This window comes from Palaemon carinicauda, chromosome 36 (genome assembly GCF_036898095.1).
Source record: "Palaemon carinicauda isolate YSFRI2023 chromosome 36, ASM3689809v2, whole genome shotgun sequence".
Taxonomy (NCBI): domain Eukaryota; kingdom Metazoa; phylum Arthropoda; class Malacostraca; order Decapoda; family Palaemonidae; genus Palaemon; species Palaemon carinicauda.
Window position 1 is genome coordinate 68,374,223 of NC_090760.1, and position 22,400 is coordinate 68,396,622.

General features: G+C 38.9%; 1 protein-coding gene across 1 annotated transcript in view; it reads left to right on the forward strand.

The window, feature by feature from the left end:
* The window catches only part of PMP34 (Peroxisomal Membrane Protein 34), a 104,108-nt gene extending 82,015 nt beyond the window's left edge, over window positions 1–22,093 (forward strand). The window contains exons 6-8 of the mRNA XM_068360122.1: window positions 241–488; window positions 11,679–11,746; window positions 17,480–22,093. Of these exons, the coding sequence (XP_068216223.1) occupies window positions 241–488; window positions 11,679–11,746; window positions 17,480–17,633 (470 nt within the window). The 3' untranslated portion in view covers window positions 17,634–22,093. The remainder of the gene's footprint in view (window positions 1–240; window positions 489–11,678; window positions 11,747–17,479) is intronic.
* The last annotated feature ends 307 nt before the right edge of the window (window positions 22,094–22,400 follow it).

Here is a 22,400-nt window from a genome sequence, read left to right on the forward strand (position 1 = left end):
CAAATTTTTAATTGACGTTTGAGCATTGTTGAAATCATGCTCCTATTAAAGGACTCAGGTTTGTATAGTTAGATAAAATACAAATTACTTTAAAATTATGTGATTTTTCTCTACTCTTTTGTTAGAATTTGATACAGTATCAGCTTTGTAAAGAAATGTACTACCGTATTGTCCATTTGAAAAGAATGTGGTAATGTGTGCTAAAATTTCCTGTAATCTGAAACTGATTATTTTTTAAAGATGGTCTCATACAAGTAAAACAAAAAGAAGGCATCGCTGGACTGTGGTCTGGGGCGTGCTCTTCCCTCATCCTAACGATCAACCCAGCCATCCAGTTCATGGCCTACGAAGCAATGAAACGACATATGCAGAGGACTTACGGGAGCCAGCAGCTCAATTCTCTAGATGTCTTCAAAGTTGGCGCAGCAGCGAAGGCTATTGCAACGGTCCTGACCTACCCGATTCAGCTGGTGCAGGCAAAGCAGAGGGTGAGCATTATAGTTGACTATCCAACATCATTTTTCATCCTGCGATACGTTCCACCTTTACAGTATACTGTCAGGCGTCTGGTGAATTCACACTTTTCCTCTTATACCTGTTGCATTTCTTAACTAATTGTGTCCACCTTCTGACTTTCCAGGTCCTTGCATCTGACTAACAGCATAACCACTAAACAAAACTTCTTACTCTTCTTTTTTCGTAGCAAATAGGATATTTGTCGTTGAAAAATCAATCTACAGTATTTCCCTGCTTCTGAACATCACGATTCTTTTGCTTATCATGAATTTTTCAGTAGAAGAAAGCTTAGACTATTTAATGCAAGTGATTGCTTTTATCATTTTTAGGCAAGACCCCTTCTTCAGGTATTTCAATCAAGTTTTTATCATACAGTTTATAGTGGTGGGAAATTTCTTGATTAGTTAATAGATTCGCTCTAAATTTACTATCATTTGATTATTTATCCATTTAATTTAATGTAGACACTGTATTGTCAATCCTATAGTAATTAAACCAACATTTACTTGCAGTATTCATGGTTAAGATCATTTTAAAATCTTGATAGTTTTGTTGAAATTACATGTACCAGTTTTGTTTTGACCAATGCAGGAGCTTTTTAATAGAATAAAGTAAATTTTAGTACAGTACTTCATATTCATGGTATACATATATATATAAGAATCCAAGAATCAATCCAATCCAAATCCTTTTTCTACTTAAGGGGACTGTCCACTATGGGGTTTGACATAGCAACTTTGAAAAACGAAAATCGTTTTATTGCTTCTTTGTATGCAGAAACATATCATATATGCTCTGCAGAAGTTTCAGCCAATTATTCTTACAAATAATAAAGATAAAGCGGTCTTTAAATGATGATGTCATCTTTACTGCGTCATCTGCATGACTGAGTTAGACAGAATCGTCTTTGCGTGTTTAATTTTGCGTATATAGCAATTTTTTTCACTTACATTTCGAAATCTCATACGTCTGGCAGAGATGGAAGACCGTGGTAGAAGGTAGCCGAATGCAAACTACGGTCTACAAGAACAGCCAGAGTTTCCAAAGACGTATAGAAGTTACATTGCAGTAGGTAGTAGGTTGGCCAGGGCACCAACCACCCGTTGAAATACTACCGCCAGAGAGTTATAGGGTCTTTTGACTAGCCAAAAAGTACTACATTGGATCCTTCTCTCTGGTTACGGTTCATTTTCCTTTTGCCCACACTCACACACACTGAATAGTTTGGCCTATTCTTTACATATTCTCCTCTGTCATACTGCACTTGACAACAAAGATTACCAAACAATTCTTCTTCCCTTGTGAAGCTACTGCACTGTAATTGTTCATTGGCCACATTCTTCATGGTAAGGGTAGAAGAGACTCTTTAGCTATGGTAAGCAGCTCTTCTAGGAGGAGGATACTCCAAAATCAAACCATTGTTCTGTAGTCTTGGGTAGTGCCATAACCTCTGTACCATGGTCTTCCACTGTCTTGTGTTAGAATTTTTTTGCTTGAGGGTACACTCGAGCTCACTCTTCTATCTTATTTCTCTTCCTCTTGTTTTGTTGAAGTTTTTATTTATTTTAATGTTGTTACCCTTCCTAAAATATTTTTTTCAATATTAAACTTACCCGATGATCATATAGCTGTCAGCTCTGCTGCCCGACAGAAAAACCTACGGGCGGAATACGCCAGCGATCGCTATACAGGTGGGGGTGTACATCAACAGCGCCATCTGTCAAGTAGGTACTCAAGTACTCGATGTCAACATAGAACCAATTTTCTCTCTGTCGTGCCACTGGCAAGACCTACTAAATACGCTGTTACTGACTGGATTTGTTTTCACAACGATTTGGTGAAGTACACTATTCCAGTTTTGAGCTTTCGCTATGCAGGGGTTTTATCTTCATTTCAAAACTTGAACTCGTTTTGGATAGGTTTAATTATGGTGACGAAGAGAGTATGGACTCTCTTTCACTTTTAAATGGCCGACCCTTCCCTTAGACGGAAGTGTGTTTAGGTTTTTGGTAATTTTGCTTAACACGTTATAGATCTATATATTTTATATCTCTCCGCCTTTATAGGCCTCTTCGATTAACTTTCCATTTATCATAAACATATAACAATAAATTTTTATGTTTGTTTATATGCGACCTTGCCTGATAGTAGGCGGTCCTAAATTGGAACCGAAGTTAATTAACATTGAGCCCGTTATATCGTATTTAACCTTTAAAGAATTTAATACTTTTTAAATTTTAATGTTTTATGAAAGAATTTCTTTGATAGTCTCGTACTGTTTTCAAAGATGAACTAACGTTTAGTTTTTAGTCTACGCAGTTGTTGACGTTCAGGACGTTCAACATGCGCTCTATCGTTACGATAGAGAGAGAGAGTATCACGGTTTCACTTTGCAGTAAGAGTAAACCGATTCTGGCGTTTCGTTCATTCTTTCTTAGCTTAAATGGTTTAAATTCTAAATTAAAGGAACTTTTTATTTGGAAAACCTTTCAGTTTTTTTTTCCTTTAGCATATAACATGTTTTATCGATATATAATTGGGCTCTTCTCTCAGGTGCGAAATCAAGAGAGAAAGAGAGAGAGAGATTGAGACGGAGGGAGAGAGAGGAGAATAAACGTTTCGTTCAAGCTGGTAACGTTGTTCTCGTTTTTTACTCTCCTCCCTAGTCGCTGTAGGGGAAGAAGGTAAAACGTTTCTAGGGTTTTATTCTTGTTCCCAGGCTATGTGCGATGAGAGATTGTAAACGTAGTTTATTTGATCTAGTGTTTAGTCTCTTTCCCAGCCACTGAATTCTTTATCTTTATTTATGTTTTCTGTTGCATTGTAAGACTGTTTTCGCAATTACTACCTTTTAATGAAGGATAGGATTGCGTGTTTCAGGTAGAAATCAGTTAAAGTTTCGATTTCAGTGAAATAAGTGCAAAACAGAAAATCAAAGTGATAAAGTGATATGCGCAAAGTGTTACAGTGTTGCGTCCGAGGGTTCGTCTGTTCGTGCCAGTCGTTCACCTAGTCCGGGACCTCTTACAAGCTCCCAAGCCCAGGGGAGAAGTAATGTCGAACGACTTATGGGTTCCACAGGCCTTGATCAACGAACAGACGTTTTTCCCTCCGTGGTTTCGGGCGTATCTACCCAAGATCGCCCCACCCACACAAAGACGAGAGAGCCCATTTATTCCTCGTCTGCGGAAGAGGTTTCTCGTAAGAAACCATGGACCACATCTCGCAGCTTTTTAAGTGCAAGTCGGTCCCTTCCGCGCAAGTCCAACGGCCCAGGTGTAGCCACTGGGTCAGTTCGGACTTGCTGCAGTCATCCGACGACTGCACACCTCCCAAGAGAGGCAAGGTGGTACCGCAACAGGCAGTAACTCCGTCTGTTGCCGCACCAGCTGTTTTAGACCCTCAGTCACAACGGACAGTAGCTCCGTCTGTTGCCGTTTTTGTAGACCCTAAGTGGTCTTTACTGCAGTCTATGCAGACTCAGTTAGCTGCGGTTATGCAGGAGTTTCGTGCGGAGAAGGTTGACACTGCTCCCGTTAGCCTACAACCTGCCACGGTTGTGTGCCCAGCTCACGCTGAGGCTGCCTGCTCCCACACTCCGGCTGCGGAGAGCTCCACCACCGATGCGCAGTCGACCCTGCCAGACGCATGTTGACGTTAGCCGACGTGCGGCACCCTCCGTTGACATGCGTGAGCTACCGCATCAGCAGTGGGAAGGTGGAGTCAAGCTGCCGTGTTTTGACGCGATGCGTTAGTTTCCGCAACCCACGGCAGTCCCCACCACACACCACCACTCCACTTTGGTTGTTGCCTGCTCCCACACTCCGACTGCGCAGAAGGTTGACGATGCACCCGTTTGCCTACAACCTGCCACGGTTGTGCGCCCAGCAGACGCTGCGGCTGCCTGCTCCCACACTCTTGTTGTGAGAGCTCCTCCACCCATGCGCAGTCGACTCTGCCAGACGCATGCTGACTCCCACAGACACACGGAGCACTCCGTTGCCGTGCGTGAGCTACCACAAGCTGCCGTGTTTTGACACGGTGTGTCAGCCTCCGCAACCCAATGTGGTTACCGCCACTCGCCCGCAGCAGACTAGTCAGTCAGGAGTTGAGGCTTCCCCACACAGCTTTGGTTGTTGCCAGCTCACAGACTGTCAAGCAGTTACATGACGTTGCCTTCTGGTCTGCTACTAATGCACCAGTGCTGTATGTCCTCACGCACCTGTTGTGGTTGACAGTTCAGTTTTTTGACAGTTCACAGACTGTCAGGCAGTTACATAACGTTGCCTTCTGGTCTGCTGCTAATGCACCAGTGCTGTATGTCCTCACGCACCTGTTGTGGTTGACAGTTCAGTTTTTGACAGTTCACAGACTGTCAAGCAGTTACCTAACGTTGCCTTCTGGTCTGCTGCTTATGCACCAGTGAGACCCTCACTGAGATAACCTAGCTTTTCTCGGACATGGTTCCTGTAGATGAGAAAGTGCTGTTCTCCCTCCTACTGATATTCCTTTGAGGACTCTGTCATTTGGAGAGGAGCCTTAAGCTGCTTAGCCTCCTATGGACTTTAATTAAAGCATAACAAGGCTTCCAGGGATGGTAAATGGTTCCGCTTCAGTCGCTAACCCCGTCTGTTGCCACACCTGCTCCCGTAGACCCTAATGGGCTTTGCTGCAAGACATGCAGTCCAAGCTTGTGTCCTTGATAGAGTATTTTTTACGGAGAAGACCCTTCTTGCCAACAACCTTCCTACCGGTTGGTTGTGCGCCCTGTTGACGCTGAGGTATCCTACTCGCGTCCGCCAGTTGAGGTGGTTCCTCCACCGATGCGACCCAGTGTGGGTTGCCAGTCGCACGTTGACGTTAAGCGACTCTCGGAGGTGGTTGTGGACGTTCAGTGTGTCACTAGGAAGACGTTCAACAACCAGCAGAGGTGACTTGTTGTGACGTAGTGCGGCAACCTCAGCAACCCGGTAGGGGGTTGACTGCACAACCCAGACAGTCTAGATAGTTTCGGGTTGACGCTGTACTTCCTCGCGTCCCCATGGTTGACAGTTCACAGACTGTGCAGCAGTACCATGATATTGTGTCCGGCTCCGTCACGCATCCACCAGTGCGACCTGATTCAGCGAGTCAGACGTTGCCCACTCCGTTGCCGTTTCCTCATCAGTTTCGGATGAGGAACCCTCTGATGAGGACATTGCTGAACAAGACGATCAACCCCCAGCCCTGCTATCCATCCAGAAGATGCTGAAGAAGGAACGCTGCCCTGTCAGGCTGTGGATGAGTCTGGTTAGGACACTGTCATCCGTGGTTCAATTTGTGTCACTTGGAAGACTACACCTCCGTCCTCTTCTGTATCATCTAGCTTTTCTCTGGAAAAGGACAAGACGCTAGAAGCGGTCTCGATCCCGGTTTCCGGAAAGATAAAGTCTGGTCTGACTTGGTGAAAGGACTTTATCAACCTTTGAAAGGGTCTTCCCCTGACTGTTCAGACTCCCAACCACGTTCTCTTCTCGGACGCATCGGACGTAGGCTGGGGTGCGACATTAGGCGGTAGGGAATGCTCGGGATTATGGAACTCGAGTCAAAGGACAATGCATTTCAACTGCAAGAAGCTACTGGCAGTACGTCTGACCTGGAAAAGCTTCAGGTCTCTCCTTCAAGGCAAAGTGGTGGAGGTGAACACGGACAACACCCTGCTTTGACGTACATCTCCAAGCAAGGAGGGACCTACTCTCTGACATGGTACGAGTTCGCAAGAGACCTCCTCACCTGGTCAACAGGTCTAGACTTTTCACTAGTAACGAGGTTCATCCAAGGCAACTTGAATGTCATAGAAGATTGTCTCAGTAGGAAGGGACAAATAATTCCAACAGATTGGACCCTCCACAAGGATGTATGCAAGAGACTTTGGGCCACCTGGGGCCAGCCAATCATAGATCTCTTCGCAACCTCGATGACCAAGAGGCTCCCAATAGTTTGCTCACCTATCCCGGACCCAGCAGTAGTTCATATAGATGCCTTTCTACTAGATTGGTCACATCTAGATCTATATGCATTCCCTCCGTTCTAGATTGTCAACAAGGTACTGCAGAAGTTCGCCTCTCACGAAGGGACAAAGTTGACGCTATTTGCTTCCCTCTGGCCCGCGAGAGAATAACTCACCGAGGTACTTCGATGGCTAGTAGACGTTCCCAGAACACTTCCCCTAAGGGTGGACCTGCTACGTCAGCCATGCGTAAAGAAGGTACTCCAAGGCCTCCACGCTCTTCGTCTGACTGCCTTCAGACTATCGAAAGACTCTCGAGAGCTAGAGGTTTTTCGAAGGAGGCAACCAGAGCGTTTGCTAGAGCAAGGAGAACATCCACCCTTAGAGTCTACCAATCGAAGTGGGAAATCTTCCGAAACTGGTGCAAGTCAGTATCCGTATCCTCGACCAGTACCTCTGTAACTCAATAGCTGACTTTCTCTTATATCTGAGGAAAGAACGATCTCTTTCAGCTCCCACTATCAAGGGTTACAGAAGCATGTTGGCATCAGTCTTCCGTCACAGAGGCTTAGATCTTTCCAACAATAAAGATCTACAAGACCTCCTTAAGTCTTTTGAGACCACGAAGGAGCGTCGTTTGGTTACACCTGGTTGGAATTTAGACGTGGTTCTAAGATTCCTTATGTCAGACAGGTTCGAACCGCTTCAATCAGCCTCCCTGAAAGATCTCACCTTTAAGACTCTTTTCCTGATATGCTTAACCACAGCTAAAAGAGTCAGTGAGATTCATGCCTTCAGCAAGAACATCGGATTCTCATCCGAAACGGCTACATGTTCTACAACTTGGTTTTCTAGCCAAACACGAGCTGCCTTCTCGGCCTTGACCAATATCGTTCGATATTCCAAACTTATCGTATGGTTGGAAATGAACTAGAAAGAGTATTATGTCCTGTAAGAGCTCTTAAGTTCTATTTTAAAAACCTTTACGAGGCCCGTCTGAAGCTTTATGGTGTTCAGTTAAGAATCCATCTTTGCCTATGTCAGAGAATTCTTTATCCTATTTTATCAGACTGTTAATACGAGAAGCTCATTCCCATCTGAATGAGGAAGACCAAGCTTGGCTGAAGGTAAGGACACACGAAGTTAGAGCTGTCGCAACTTCCGTGGCCTTTAAACAAAATAGATCTCTGCAAAGTATATTCGACGCAACCTATTGGAAAAGCAAATCAGTGTTCGCGTCTTTTATCTTAAGAATGTCCAGTCTCTTTACGAGAACTGCTACACTCTGGGACCATTCGTAGCAACGAGTGCAGTAGTGGTGAGGGCTCCACCACTACAATTCCCTAATTCCATAACCTTTTTAATCTTTCTCTTGAAATGTTTTATTAATATTTTTGGGTTGTCCGGAAGGCTAAGAAGCCTTTCGCATCCTACTTGATTTGGCGGGTGGTCAAAGTCATTTCTTGAGAAGCGCCTAGATTAGAGGTTTTGATGAGGACCTTTAGTATGGGTTGCAACCCTTCATACTTCAGCTCCTAGGAGTCGCTCAGCATCCTATGAGGATCGCGAGGCTCAGTAAGGAAGACGTACTTAAAAAGGCAGAGTAATTGTTCAAGTCGACTTCCTTACCAGGTACTTATTTATTTTATGCTTGTTATTTTGAATAACTGCTAAAATGAAATACGGAATACTTAGCTCATGATAATGTCAACATGTAATGCTGGTCTCTACCCACCCCCCTGGGTGTGAATCAGCTATATGATCATCGGGTAAGTTTAATATTGAAAAATGTTATTTTCATTAGTAAAATAAATTTTTGAATATACTTACCCGATGATCATAAATTAAAGGACCCACCCTTCCTCCCCAATAGAGACCCAGTGGACAGAGGAGAAAATTGGTTCTATGTTGACATCGAGTACTTGAGTACCTACTTGACAGATGGCGCTGTTGATGTACACCCCCACCTGTATAGCGATCGCTGGCGTATTCCGCCCGTAGGTTTTTCTGTCGGGCAGCAGAGCTGACAGCTATATGATCATCGGGTAAGTATATTCAAAAATTTATTTTACTAATGAAAATAACATAATTTTCCTTTTTTCCTTTCCTCACTAGGCTATTTTCCCTGTTGGACCCCTTGGGCTTATAGCATCATGCTTTTCCAAGGGAGCTCATAACTCATAAGCATACTTATTCACACTTAGGTACATTTTTCTCACTTATTGTTCGATTTTAGAGAGAAAGATATCATCAAACAGAAGAATAAAAATCCCACAATTTTTATTTTCTTTTTTCTCTTTTATTCATGATTATTTTGCATATAGATGAAGAAAATTAAAAAAAAAATATTTAGATAATAAAGGAAAAGGAAAATCGAGAATCTGTCTCACAGAATTATTCGATTTATATTTATAAAGAAGTTTTGATGGTATGATTTTCAATGCAATTGGTGTCATATCAGTGGAGAAAATTTTTTTTTTCAAAATCTGGAGTAAGCATATGATAGAGTTGATAGGGAAGCAATGTAGAATGTGATGATGAGGTTATATGGAGTTGGTGGAAGGATGTTGCAAGCAGTGAAAAGTTTCTACAAAGGTAATAAAGCATGTGTTAGGTTAGGAAAGGAAGTGAGCGATTGGTTTCAGGTGAGAGTGGGACTGAGACAGAGATGTGTGATGTCACCGTGGTTGTTTAACTTGTATGTTGATGGAGTGGTGAGAGAGGTGAATGCTCGAGTGCTTGGACAAGGATTAAAACTTGTAGACGAGAATGACCATGAATGGGAGGTAAATCAGTTGTTGTTTGCGGATGATACTATACTGGTTGCAGACACGGAAGAGAAGCTTGGCCAGTTAGTGACAGAATTTGGAAGGGTGTGTGAGAGAAGGAAATTGAGAGTTAATGTGGGTAAGAGTAAGGTTATGAGATGTACGTGAAGGGAAGGTGGTGCGAAGTTGAATGTCATGTTGAATGGAGAGTTACTTGAGGAGGTGGATCAGTTTAAGTACTTGGGGTCTGTTGTTGCAGCAAATGGTGGAGTGGAAGCAGATGTACATTTGAGAGTGAATGAAGGATGCAAAGTGTTAGGGGCAGTTAGGGAGTAGTAAAAAATAAAGGGTTGGGCATGAATGTAAAGAGAGTTCTATATGAGAAAGTAATTGTACCAACTGTGATGTATGAATCGGAGTTGTGGGGAATGAAAGTGACGGAGAGACAGAAATTAAATGTGTTTGAGATGAAGTGTCTAAGGAGTATGGCTGGTGTATCGCGAGTAGATAGGGTTAGGAATAAAGTAGTGAGGGTGAGAATGGGTGTAAGAAATGAGTTAGTAGCTAGAGTGGATATGAATGTATTGAGGTGGTTTGGCCATGTTGAGAGAATGGAAAATGGCTGTCTGCTAAAGAAGGTGATGAATGCAAGAGTTGATGGGAGAAGTACAAGAGGAAGGCCAAGGTTTGGGTGGATTGATGGAGTGAAGGAAGCTCTGGGTGATAGGAGGATAGATGTGAGAGAGGCAAGAGAGCGTGCTAGAAGTAGGAATGAATGGTGAGCGATTGTGATGCAGTTCCAGTAGGGTCTGCTGCTTCCTCCGGTGCCTTGGACGACTGTGGTGGTAGCAGCAGTAGGGGATTCAGCGTTTTGAAGCTTCATCTATGGTGGATAATGGGGGAGGGTGGGCTGTGGCACCCCTAGCAGTACCAGCTGAACTCGGTTGAGTCCCTTGTCAGGCTGGGAGGAACGTAGAGAGATGTCCCCTTTTCTGTTTCATTTGTTTGATGTAGGCTACCCCCCAAAATTGGGGGAAGTGCCTTGGTATATGTATGTATGTATTTATGTATGTATGTATGTATGATTTTTGCTAATAAATAAAAAAGTTTTTGATCAAAGGACTTGCAATTTTTATATGATGAAGGTAATATATAGGTCTGAAACATGTATAGAAATTGTGTATTTTGAATAATTAAAAAAAAAAAATGAAGGACATAGCGGACAGTTCCTTTATTCATACTTTTCACTGGAGTGGCAAAATTAAACAAAATATCAGTACTATTCAGTTAATTGGGAGATTTTTTATTGTATCACAAAAAAGTGGGACAAATGGTAACAAAGTGGGACAAAAGTAAAATAAAAGTGGGACATTTTGATAACTTTGAAAAAAAGGGGGACGGTTAAAAAGTTGGACTGTCCTGCCTAAAAGCGAGACTCTGGTCACATACTTTTTAAGGTTTATAAATCTTTGCTAAATTAGTTTACAGTGAACCCTCGTTTATCGCGGTAGATAGGTTCCAGACGCGGCCGCGATAGGTGAAAATCCGCGAAGTAGTGACACCATATTTACCTATTTATTCAACATGTATATTCAGACTTTTAAAACCTTCCCTTGTACGTAGTACTGTTAACAAACTACCCTTTAATGTACAGAACACTTAATGCATGTACTACAGTACCCTAAACTAAAACAGGCACAAATATTAAAGGCAATTTTATATCATGCGTTTCCTAAACACGCTAAAAAGCACGTTAAAAAATGGCAACCAATGTTTTGTTTACATTTATCTCTGATCATAATGAAGAAACAAACTGGAGGTAGAGCTTTGCTTAATACCCAGACATATCTCCCATACTATTCCCTTAGAACTACATCACATCTTCCTACTTTAGATATATATATATATATATATATATATATATATATATATATATATATATGTATGTATATATATATATATATATATATATATATATGTGTGTGTGTGTTTGTGTATATATATATATATATATATATATATATATATATATATATATATATATATATATATATATATATATTTATATGTATACACATATACATACCTACATATATACATACATACATATATACATAAATACATGCATACATATATATATATATATATATACATGTTACTGTATATATATGGGTTATGGAAAAAATCCGCGAAGTGGTGAATCCGCGATGGTCGAACCGCTAAGTAGCGAGGGTTCACTGTATTTAGCAAATACTGTACATACTGTACAGTATTTGCTTTTCTAGGGTCAGTCCTTTTCCAGAACTAATTCATATAGAGGGAGTTTGATGGAATAAGAGTAAATATATATATATTGCTTTATCACTGAGTTTAGGAACTAAAATTATTTTATTTCCTCCTTTCAGCATGGTCATACGTATGAAGGACTCCCACAGAAACCAGGTCTCATTGCTATGTTGCTTTTCATCTTGAGGTAATCTGAAAGTGATGTTTTACCAATCTTCATTTTTCATTGTCTTTTTCGATTATTTTTATTTGTTCCTACACAGAATAAAAACTCTACGTTCTTTTCATAAGGAGAATAAATACCTATGTAAAGAACTCCATGTTTGTAGTTTTAGGAAAAATTCAAGTTATTTCCAAATACAGTATGTCATGATTCATGTCAGAATTATTTAGCATATGCTAGATTACTGCTGTCGTCATACAATGCCTAGGTGCTTTATGTCACCCTTAATATTTTATGGGAGTTGATTTCCTTATTCTTTAGCTGTATTCTGCCATTTTTTTCTCCTTTTATAAATATCAAAGAAAATTTTTCCTTACCCATTTTTCAGCTTCAGAATGAATCTTAGACCAGAGTTCCTTCCACAAGATTCTCAAAATTGTCCAGGATTTCCAAGTGGAACTGTTCAAAAGATCAGAAAACCAAAAAATCCCTCTCTTCTAAGCTCCAAATGTGGTTTTTCTTGCAGTTGCAAGAGATGCCTTGAACTTGAACTGGAACATATTGTCTTTGATTTGTTTCCTTAGACAAGTTTAATTTTGAAGTTTTTAGACCATAATATGAGGGACAGCTCTGCTTGTGTCTCCACTGTGACCAAACAGTCCATGGTTTTCATTCCTTTAATGCTTGAGACTAAAGCCACACCCTCTTCAGATAGCTCAGCTGTACTAGAGTAGAGAATCAGACCACTTTTGCTTCCTCTTTTTGGACCCAGAGCCTTCATGCTTGTTTCTATCAGAAAAACATCTCACCTAACAACATAATTGATGGGCTGTAAGAGGTGGTTTTCCACTAGTTAATACCATTCAACAAGGAAGTTATGGAGGGCCTTCCTTAGAGACAGGACACCATGTCGGATAACCCTGGACTTCATGGTTTCTTTTTAGTCTGCCCCTATGATTGTAGGTAGCTCAAGCCCTCAACAATTCTGTCTTACAAATCCATTTTTGGTAAAACCACACAAGTATGTTTTTTATTTGGATTTCATTTTGGATATGTTTCACAAGATTGCTCAGCTCTCTGCTTTACAACTGCCTACTTTACCAACCCCTGTTATTTTCTTATGTCTCAGGAGAGTGGTTGATTTGTCAATCAAATTAAGTAATCATACCATCACCCTAAAATAGCTCCTAAAGAAGACAGTATTTTTCATAAATTCATCCTCAGAGGCAAGAGTCAACCTCACTCCCACCATCTCCTAATACTGACTCCTGGTCTTTTTTATTTAGCCAAGAATGAAAAGCCCCTTTATCAACAGAACCATTTTTATATCTCAACTTAACTGCCTCCTTGCGATAACAGACTACCCTGCAAATCTTTTTGGAGACATCTACATAAATATAAGAAATGATGCCTCACAACACAAAATTAATTAGTCTTGTAATGACTTTCGTAAAGGGATTTTTTTGTCTGGTGAGTCTCCTTTTACAAGTAAATAGCTTAATTCGTTCCAGACCCTACAAGAACACCACATTAAATGGTTATAAAAAGGGTTTACACCACTAAACAGTACTAAATGTATGAAAAGTACTGTATTTTGATAATTTAATAATAGATTAATCATTGGTAACCTGTAAAAGAAGTGTTTAATTAGAGCAAACAATAAAAATACAGTAACAAAAATGTGGAACCTTACCTTTGGAGTGGGGCGATGTCCGAGAGCGAAGTGCGGGGCGGTAGAGGAGGATAAAAAACGGTGGAAAATGTGAACACCTAACTTTACAAATAGATGTATAAATGACAGAAAACATTAACACTTAATTTTAGGAAACACATTACAAATGGCAGAAAATATTAACTTAACGTTATGATAAACTTAGTATAAAATTTCTTTTTTTTTTCCTTTTTCTAATTTTTTTTTTTACTTTACGTTTTGTATTCTCTAAATTTAATTACACTACGTATTTTCTTCATCACTGCCACTTTTCTTTCGGTTTTTAGCTGGCGCTTGGTCTGCTTCTACTGAAGGCCTCTTTTTAAAATATTCGTCCAAAGAAGCTTGTTTCTGCCTGTTTTTAAAAATTTTCCTATAATGACTCGGGCAAACTTCATTACAGTACAGTACTCAAGCACACGACCTGTGAGAATTTTTTCTGGGTGTCTCTTTTCTACGAGAGCCACCATTTTAAAGTAGCCATCTAGACCTTCCTAAATTTCTGCTGTTGTCAGTGGGTCATCCTCCTCCCCCCCACTGTACTCATCCTGAACAATGTTCACACGCATGGCCTCCAACTCCTTCAGGTCATCTGTTGTAAGTTCCTCTTGGTGCTCCTCGATAAGCTCATCAATGTCGGCCTCATCAACTTCCAGACCCATGGACTTACCGAGTGTAACGATCTCGGCAACTTCAGATTGAGGAACAGGTTCAGGATCGTCAACATTTTCAGAATTGGCTTCAGCTTGGCCTGCATGGAAGCCCTCGAAATCTCGTGCAGACGGCATCAGGCCACAGCTTCATCCATGCAGAGTTCAAGGCGCGCCTCAAAACCTCCTGCCAAGCTTGATCGATGATTTTGAGGTATGTGACAATATCAAAATGGTCCTTCCAAAATTGACGAAGGGAGAGGTTTGTGCTCTCAATGATTTTGAAACATCTCTTGAAGAGATATTTCATATAAAGCTTCTTAAAATTTGATATCATTTGCCGGTTCATGGGCTGGAGGAGAGGTGTGGTGTTCGGTGGAAGATAGAGAACCTTGATGAAGGAATATTCTGCTACAATATCTTCATCAAGGGCAGGAGGCTGAGCAGGGGCATTGTCCAGCACCAGCAGGCATTTCATAGGGAGGCACTTCTCTTCTAAATACTTTTTCACAGTCGGGCCAGAACAAATATCTATCCACTCGATGAACAATTGTCTTGTTACCCAGGCTTTTCCATTAGCCCTCCACAACACATTTAGATTTTCCTTAGTGACTTTGTGGGTCTTGAAGGCTCGAGGAGTATCGGAGTAATACACCAGCAGGGGTTTCACCTTGCAATCCGCACTGTCATTTGCACAGTGTGCAAGGGTAAGCCTGTCCTTCATAGGCTTATGCCGTGGTAGCCTCTTTTCTTCTGCCTTGATGTATGTTCGGCGAGGCATTTTTTCCGAAAAAAGCTCAGTCACGTCACAATTGAAGACTTGCTGGGGACTGTAGCCTTCCCAGACAGTCAACTCATCGAACGTCTTAACAAAGGTTTCGGCCGCTGTCGTGTCCGAGCTTACAGCCTCCCCATGATGCACCACCAAATGAATGCCAGATCATCTCTTAAATTTTTCAAACCACCCACGAGAAGCCTTGAACTCTGAGGGTTCCTGCTTCGATGTTCCTTTTTCTGCGTCGGCTTCAGCCTGAGCATGCACGAGATCACCGAAAATGGAGCTGGCTTTCTGGCAGATTATTGCTTCGGTGATAGTGTCTCCAGCCATTTCTTTGTCCTTTATCCAGACAAGTAGCAGTCTCTCCATCTCATCGTGGACGTGGCTCCTCTTGCTGGAGAAAACAGTCACTTCCTTGGAGGGTGTTGCTGCTTTGATAGCTTCCTTCTGCTTCAGGATCATTCCTATCGTAGATGGATTTCGGCCATATTCCTTCGCGAGCACACTTAACCGCATGCCAGCCTCGTATTTCTTGATTATTTCCATCTTCATCTCCATGGAAAGCATCATCCTCTTCTTTCCCTTGACATTAGCGACTTTCTTGGGACCCATGGCTAATGTTTTAATGTAATATCACACACGATGCAGTACTGTACAATTATTACGAAAGCGAAATCACAAACACTAAGACAATGCGTACGATACCGCTGCCAAAACGAAAAGACTTAGGAACACCAATACATAGATGCATGATGGGATACAGATGCTAACCAATAGGAGAGCAGGATCTCATGGTGGTAACTAGCATTTGAGTAGGGAGATAACCAATGGGAGCGCAGGGGGATGGTAGCGAGTTTACGGGCTGGCGGGGCGCGAATTTTAAAATCAGTCTCGGACACGGTCGGGCCCTCGCACCGTACCTCCTTTCGTTGTCCGAAACATTTTTCGTGATGCGAGTCGTAAAATTCTTCGCATCTCGTTTCGCAGAGTGAAAATTTCGTTAGCAGATTCTTTCGTATCCAAAGGTTTGACTGTAGTCTATGTCAGAACTCCTAGACCAATAAGTCCCTTTCAACAATAGCTGTCCGTTGTCTTATGACCTCTCACTTAAAGAAGTCCAGTCCTCTCTCCATCACAAGACAAATGATTTGAGAAAAATTGCATCTTCTCAAGATTTATTTGCAAATAAGCAGTTTTAGGATATAATGAGCTTTGTGGGTGGGTTTCTTCATACGGTGTGTGTAAAAAAAACTACTTCAAACATATCCAAGCTGTTTAACAATTCTGGCTGAGATGGGGAAAACTTAATGGAGCCCTTTGGCTGATACCTGTACTCAGTAATAGGCATCTGACCATTTCATCGGCATCTCCCTCTTGAAGCGAAGATGTTAGTTTTCTCCACTCACATGATGAAAATATTAGCTATTCCCTAGTTTGATATTGTTAGTAATTTAACCCTTTTGGTTCATATGTTTACCTTTTATATCCTGTCGTACTAGTCTTTAGGGACCACAGTTCCTAACCCAAAAATAGGTTTTTAGAAAGGAAAATCCATAATTCATGAGGTGCTGTGTGGTCCTGAAGGCCCTCCCACCTCCCTAGACTCATGAGGAAGGTGTGGATGTAATGGAGGCCTACCCTTATCACAAAAGAAAAGATGGCATTCATGGTAAATAATAGCCTTGGGGCCACTGCTCAGTGAGGAGTAGTGTTTCTCAGTGGGCAATGTGTTGTCTGCTGGCAGAAGAATATAGCATTGGAGGTGCTGTGATAGATTCTAAGTGAATCTGAAATCCATAGATCTCATTTATGTTGATACACTCGCACCAGGTCAGGGAAGACAATGTTTTATCCTGTTATATTGGATCCTCTGATCTAGCCTAACAGGAAAATCTTTGGGAACACACAGCACTTCCTAAAATAGCGTTTTCCTTTCATCAAAACCTCATTGCTTAGCAGATAGTGTTTGAGATCTGTATATTATTGAAAATGAACTGAATTAGATGAAAGATCAAGGTCTGGAAATAGAGATTATCATCAGGAAAAGAAAAGCTCTAATCTTACTCTTACTTTTTTCATCTTTGCTTTTCTCTACTGATAAGGTGTAATATTACTTCTGAAATTGTGTAATGTAACACCGCTCGAAGAATATTTTTTGGAAGTTGTAGTGAAGATATGGGATATTCTGCTTAGTTTTGTTGAAACCTACCAGAAATATATTCCTGAAATATTGTTTGATAATCCATTAATTACCTCCACCAGGGTTAGAAAATGTTTTTTAGCAGGAGTATATCAAAACGTCTTGCCGTGTTATCACCAAATTTTAACAACAGATAGTTATTATGCTCCAGAAGAATCCTTTGAATTTTGGGGGTGATCCGGATCAAAATTGCGATTCTGGTTATTATTGTTATTAATATACAGTAGATTTATTCACGGTCAACATATGAAAATGAAAAAGGGGAGTGCTTAGTCCGTAGACTTGAGTTAAATGTTGACGATCTTCATTGACGAAGTTCTGAAATCTCTGATTACTCTTTTTACTTGTTTATCTTATATTTAAGTTGAAGGAAATATTATTTGATAACCCATTAATTTATATTGCATTGATGTTTCAGGAAACACGGCTTCACAGGGCTGTTCAAAGGTTTAGAAGCAAAAATCTTGCAGACGGTTCTAACAGCAGCTCTAATGTTTGTGTGCTATGAGAAGATAGCCGGCATTGTTTTTGCTGTGCTTATGGGGAATAAAAAAACTGCCCTCAGGAAATAGTGGCTCTAAGAAGCCCCAAATACCAAGATATTGTGATGCTTTAGGTTTTAGTTTGTTTATTTTCATTTTTTATTAATCTTTTGTATTTATTTGTCATACGAGGATGTTTTCTTTATGGAATAGTTTACATTTTAAATGGAGCCAGTATGGTAATTATATTATTTTTAAAATTCCTGTATAAAGTGTGTCTAAAAACAATGCATGTCACTCCCTGAAAGGTGTTTGTTAGTTATATTAGGTACCACATCATACTTCGAGACTTTTGTATACAAATTGATGTCATTATCTAATGTGTGTTTTTATAAGAGGTATCTTTTGTAACCATATCTTGATAGTTCTCTAATATAATTTTTTCTTTTATCAAAGTATATCCTAAATGAATTTATTTAGTTTCTATATATCTTTTATTGTTAGACATTAGTTTGTAAATAGTTTCCTTCTATTTAATTAGGGAATTGATAAATACTTTACCAATTTAAGCTTTTGCTTTTAACCAGATTAAAGCATGGTAAAGCCTCTTTTGGGATAGGAAATTATGTGCTCAGTCTGTGTTATTTGAGTTTCAAAGAGAGAAACTTAAAGGTTTGGTTGTTTATATTGCAGTTAATAGACAATTACACAGCTCAGTGGCCGTATATGTAAGGCAGGCATGGCTGGGGATTCTTTTGCTCTTTCGTAAATGATTATTGAGATCTGATAGAGTACTGTATGCAGCTTGAGTTCTTTTTCCTCATGCTTTCTTGATACCGGAAGCTGTAATCATTAAAGGCTTTCTGTACCGTGTAGGTAATTGCAGACCAATTTGGTTTTGCAAAGTGCTCGGTGATAAAGCATCTTAGAATAGATTCTGTAAACGGACTATGAGTTGACTGTTATTGGAAAAGGTATTAGAAGGTATTCATTGCCAATTGGGTTCCATTTTCTCTCTAGTTTTGCAGCTTCATGCTCTTTATAAGTTTTGAGATGTATTAGCATCTCAAAAGAAATGCAAATACCAATTGTTTCAGCTATCATGCTTATATTTTTTTTTTCTTTTTAAAAAATCAAACTAGACACTTTATAAATTTATATCTTTTTATAATGAAAAGAATTCTTGCTTATGTATACTGTACAGTGCTCTTGGCTTTCCATGTAAGTTTTATAAAGAAAAAAGCTTCCATATGTATAAATTTTCTCTGTATTTATCCAAGGAATCCGATTTCATTTGCGGAGAAAACTGGAGAAATCCTTTTCTTTTCAAACTACCCACCAGCTTCATTCCAAGGAGAAATTTTGTTATACTATTATTTTTTCAAGCATTACCAAAAGGTCTTTCCAGAAAAGTGCTTTTCAACCATCTCCTTTACCTCCATTCCCAATTTCTCTCTTACATATTGCATTTCAGTCATTAAATGGCCTCCCAGGTTCCATGATGGTCTATTCGTAGATCAATCAAAACAATGCTTATTATGCAGATAAATCCCTTGATTCATATAGTTTACTTTAGACTAGACAGAATCATACCGAGTTGCTCTCAGCTATAGGTTCTCGAGTCCATCCATACGTAGACTACACAACAGTGACGTCGTTACTGGTCACATTTTGCTGTTTACCGGAAGACCTAACCCATGAAGCATCAGATAGCTAGTGTCTGCCAAACAAAATTTTGAAAACTCATGTGGCTGATATTTGTGTTTCTTACTGACCATATTTAACTCACTTTAACTCTTTCTGTCTTTGTATATCTCTGTAAAGTCTTTCATTCATTTAGATTTAGCTTTATAGTTCTGTTTATTTTTGTGATGTTGATGGAAAACTATACAGTAATACACCTCCTTACGTCAGTTCTGACTTTATATTGCACCTGCTTAAGTTTTGAATACAAAAAATAAAATCTGCGTTACATGTTTTTTCCCTACCTTATGTCAGTTTCCACTCGGGAAATAATGATTAAATGCTGTACTGTTCAGTAATGTACATCACATTGAAGCTTATTAATGTAATCTTGTTTTTATATAATGATACTGTAGGTTAGAAGTAATTTATGTTCAGTCCGTGTATAAGGACCATATGTCGCTTTTCAAGGCGAAAATCCAACCTACATCTAAAATTCCCATATGCATGCACTCTTGGAAACGATTGACTATGTAGGGCAGGGTATTACTGTAGTGAAAATCAGTGTTTTAAGTGTATGATGAATGAAGTAAACTTATAGTTATTAATATTAATTTACAACCCAAACTGTAACAGCAGTTCAAAAAGCAGAATATTGCAAGGCCAAGGACTCCAGAAGGAAAAGCAGTCCCATATGGTGAAGAATAAGCTTTGAAGAAGTAGTGATGAAAAACAAGATCAATAAAAAGTTAAATATTTAATAGGTTTAAAATATTGCTGATGTATAAGGTTTGTAGAGTATTTTTACACTGTTAGTTCTCGAGGAAGTCTGTTGCATACGAGTCAGAAATTGGATATTTGTTGCCATTAGTTTTTTCTATTTTTATTAAGCTCGAGAAAAAAGGTAAAGCTACAAGAAGCAGATAAAATCTGTTTGCTTATAAGATAGACTGAATATATTTATTATGTAGGAGCTGTACCATTTCAGTATTCGTCTTCACATACCTCTGGTGTTTGTCTTTAATTGCTAGAATTTTGTCCATATTGTTCTTAGTTTCTCAGGACTAGTTTAGGGCATAGTAAAAGAAAGGGCTTTACTTTCATTTCATCTCAAAGTTATATATTATCTTTGAAATAGCATTCTTATAACCCTGATTGTGTTAAGTCATACTGCTAATGATGCTTTAAACTCTTGGTATGTATTTTGAGTTCATTGATAAACATCTCCAATCACTGAAGTCAATATTTTCTTCTTTAGACATTATCAATAGCCTTCAGATTGATAAATTCACTCAAAAATGATTGACGCATTCCTTGAAAACTTGCGACTTACACATGTTGCATATGTCAGGTGATCTGAAGTTAAATTTTAAATACCTGTTTACCGAGTACAAAAGTATTATGTATTGTAGTAGGTAATGCTAAATATGCTGACTAACAGGTGCACAAAATTAAAGATTTTTATTTAGAAGGTTGGGTATATATTTCAAAAGTGTATGTATGTTCTTTTTTATATCCTGTGTGTTTATAATTGAGATGTTCCTTAAGTGTAGATGACAATATACATCGTTTTTGCTGGAAAGGATAACAAACTAGAATGTGAATTTAGGTTCTTTCATGAGTCTTGATTGGTGTTTTTAGTTTTGTGTGGTGGCCTCAGTTTTTAATGGCTACACTCACCCTAAATTGAGTATAAAGGTGCCATTGAACAAATTAAAATCAGTTAAATTTACATTGATGAACTGTAAGAAAATATTATATTACAGTATTTTAGTTTATCAAACCATTTCTAATTTTTTTTACATTGAATTATATTTTCGTCACAGTATATGAAATGCATTAAAGTATTTGGCTTATGAAAAAGATGACTTTTGTTGAAATCTTATTCTGTATTATGAATTGTATTTTTGACATCATTGTGGTTTTTTAAATAATGTTAATTTCAAAATCCATCATAGTTATTATCTTTGAGAATGTTGAAGAATTTACAAAATATTTTGTCAATTCCATTTGTGACTTGTATTCTAGGTTGTCTGAAGTTGTGATACTGTTTATAAAAGATATTCTTATTAAATTGTTTATTGATACATAGTAATGATGTAACGTATTAATGTAACACAGTAAGATACAAACGAAGCTAATTACTTCTTGCCATTATACTATATAATAATGTATTGTATATTTTTATGCATTAGAGTACTGTACTGTAATGTACTGTACTTTTTAATCCCTACTTACCAATACTCAGTGCATCATCAGATTTGAAAATTCAGTTGGAAAAGAAACTTTTATTAATTGTATTTTTTGGGAGACTTGAGGTGATCTTAGGTCTTAAAGAAAAAAAGGTTCCCATTGTCAACTCATTAGTATTATTTTAATTTTCTTTATTTTTATTATTATTTTTATTGTTACTATTATTATTATTATTATTATTATTATTATTATTATTACATGAGGAGACTTAGTTTGTGGAAACGCTGTTTAATTATTTTGGCTTTTACAGGGAAAGCATTTAACTATCCTTTACCTACATCAGTGTATGAGATTTCAGTGTTAATATTTTGTGAATGAACATTTGAAAGCAGAAACTGTCTTCCCCCAAAGTCCATAAAAGCATAACAAGCAACCCGCAAGAGGGTAAAATATAACTTACGAGGAATGTTGGTTCCTTGTACTTTACTGTTTGAACAGGTTTTGATGTGCCATTTATAAAAAGCAAATTTCCTCTCTTTCTTACCAGCAGTTGTTCCCTATATATATAAAATACTCATAATTTTTTATCAATTAAAATGATACAGTCTGTAGAATTGCTTTTCAGTATTTAGAAAGTTATCACAATTTTTTTTTTATTAAATATGACAACTTCACTTTTAATTGTTTCCTTTACAAATACCCATACATGTTTTAAAATTCCATGAAGCTTCAGTGATGGAAGACATTTTAGAGGGATTCTCTACTGGCTGCCAAGTGGGTCCTTGTGTTACTTGAATTGGGCGTTAAACGGAGAGAAAATTTATCAACATCATGTGTCAAGAATGTCTCTTGACAGCAAAAGAAAAACAAGCATACCTTGAGTCTACTTGAAGGAAAAAGAAAAAAAAAAAAAAGATGGAGTCGCTAAAACTTGGAAATGGAAATGGTTGCCGAGTAGAAACACTATTCGCATCAAACACT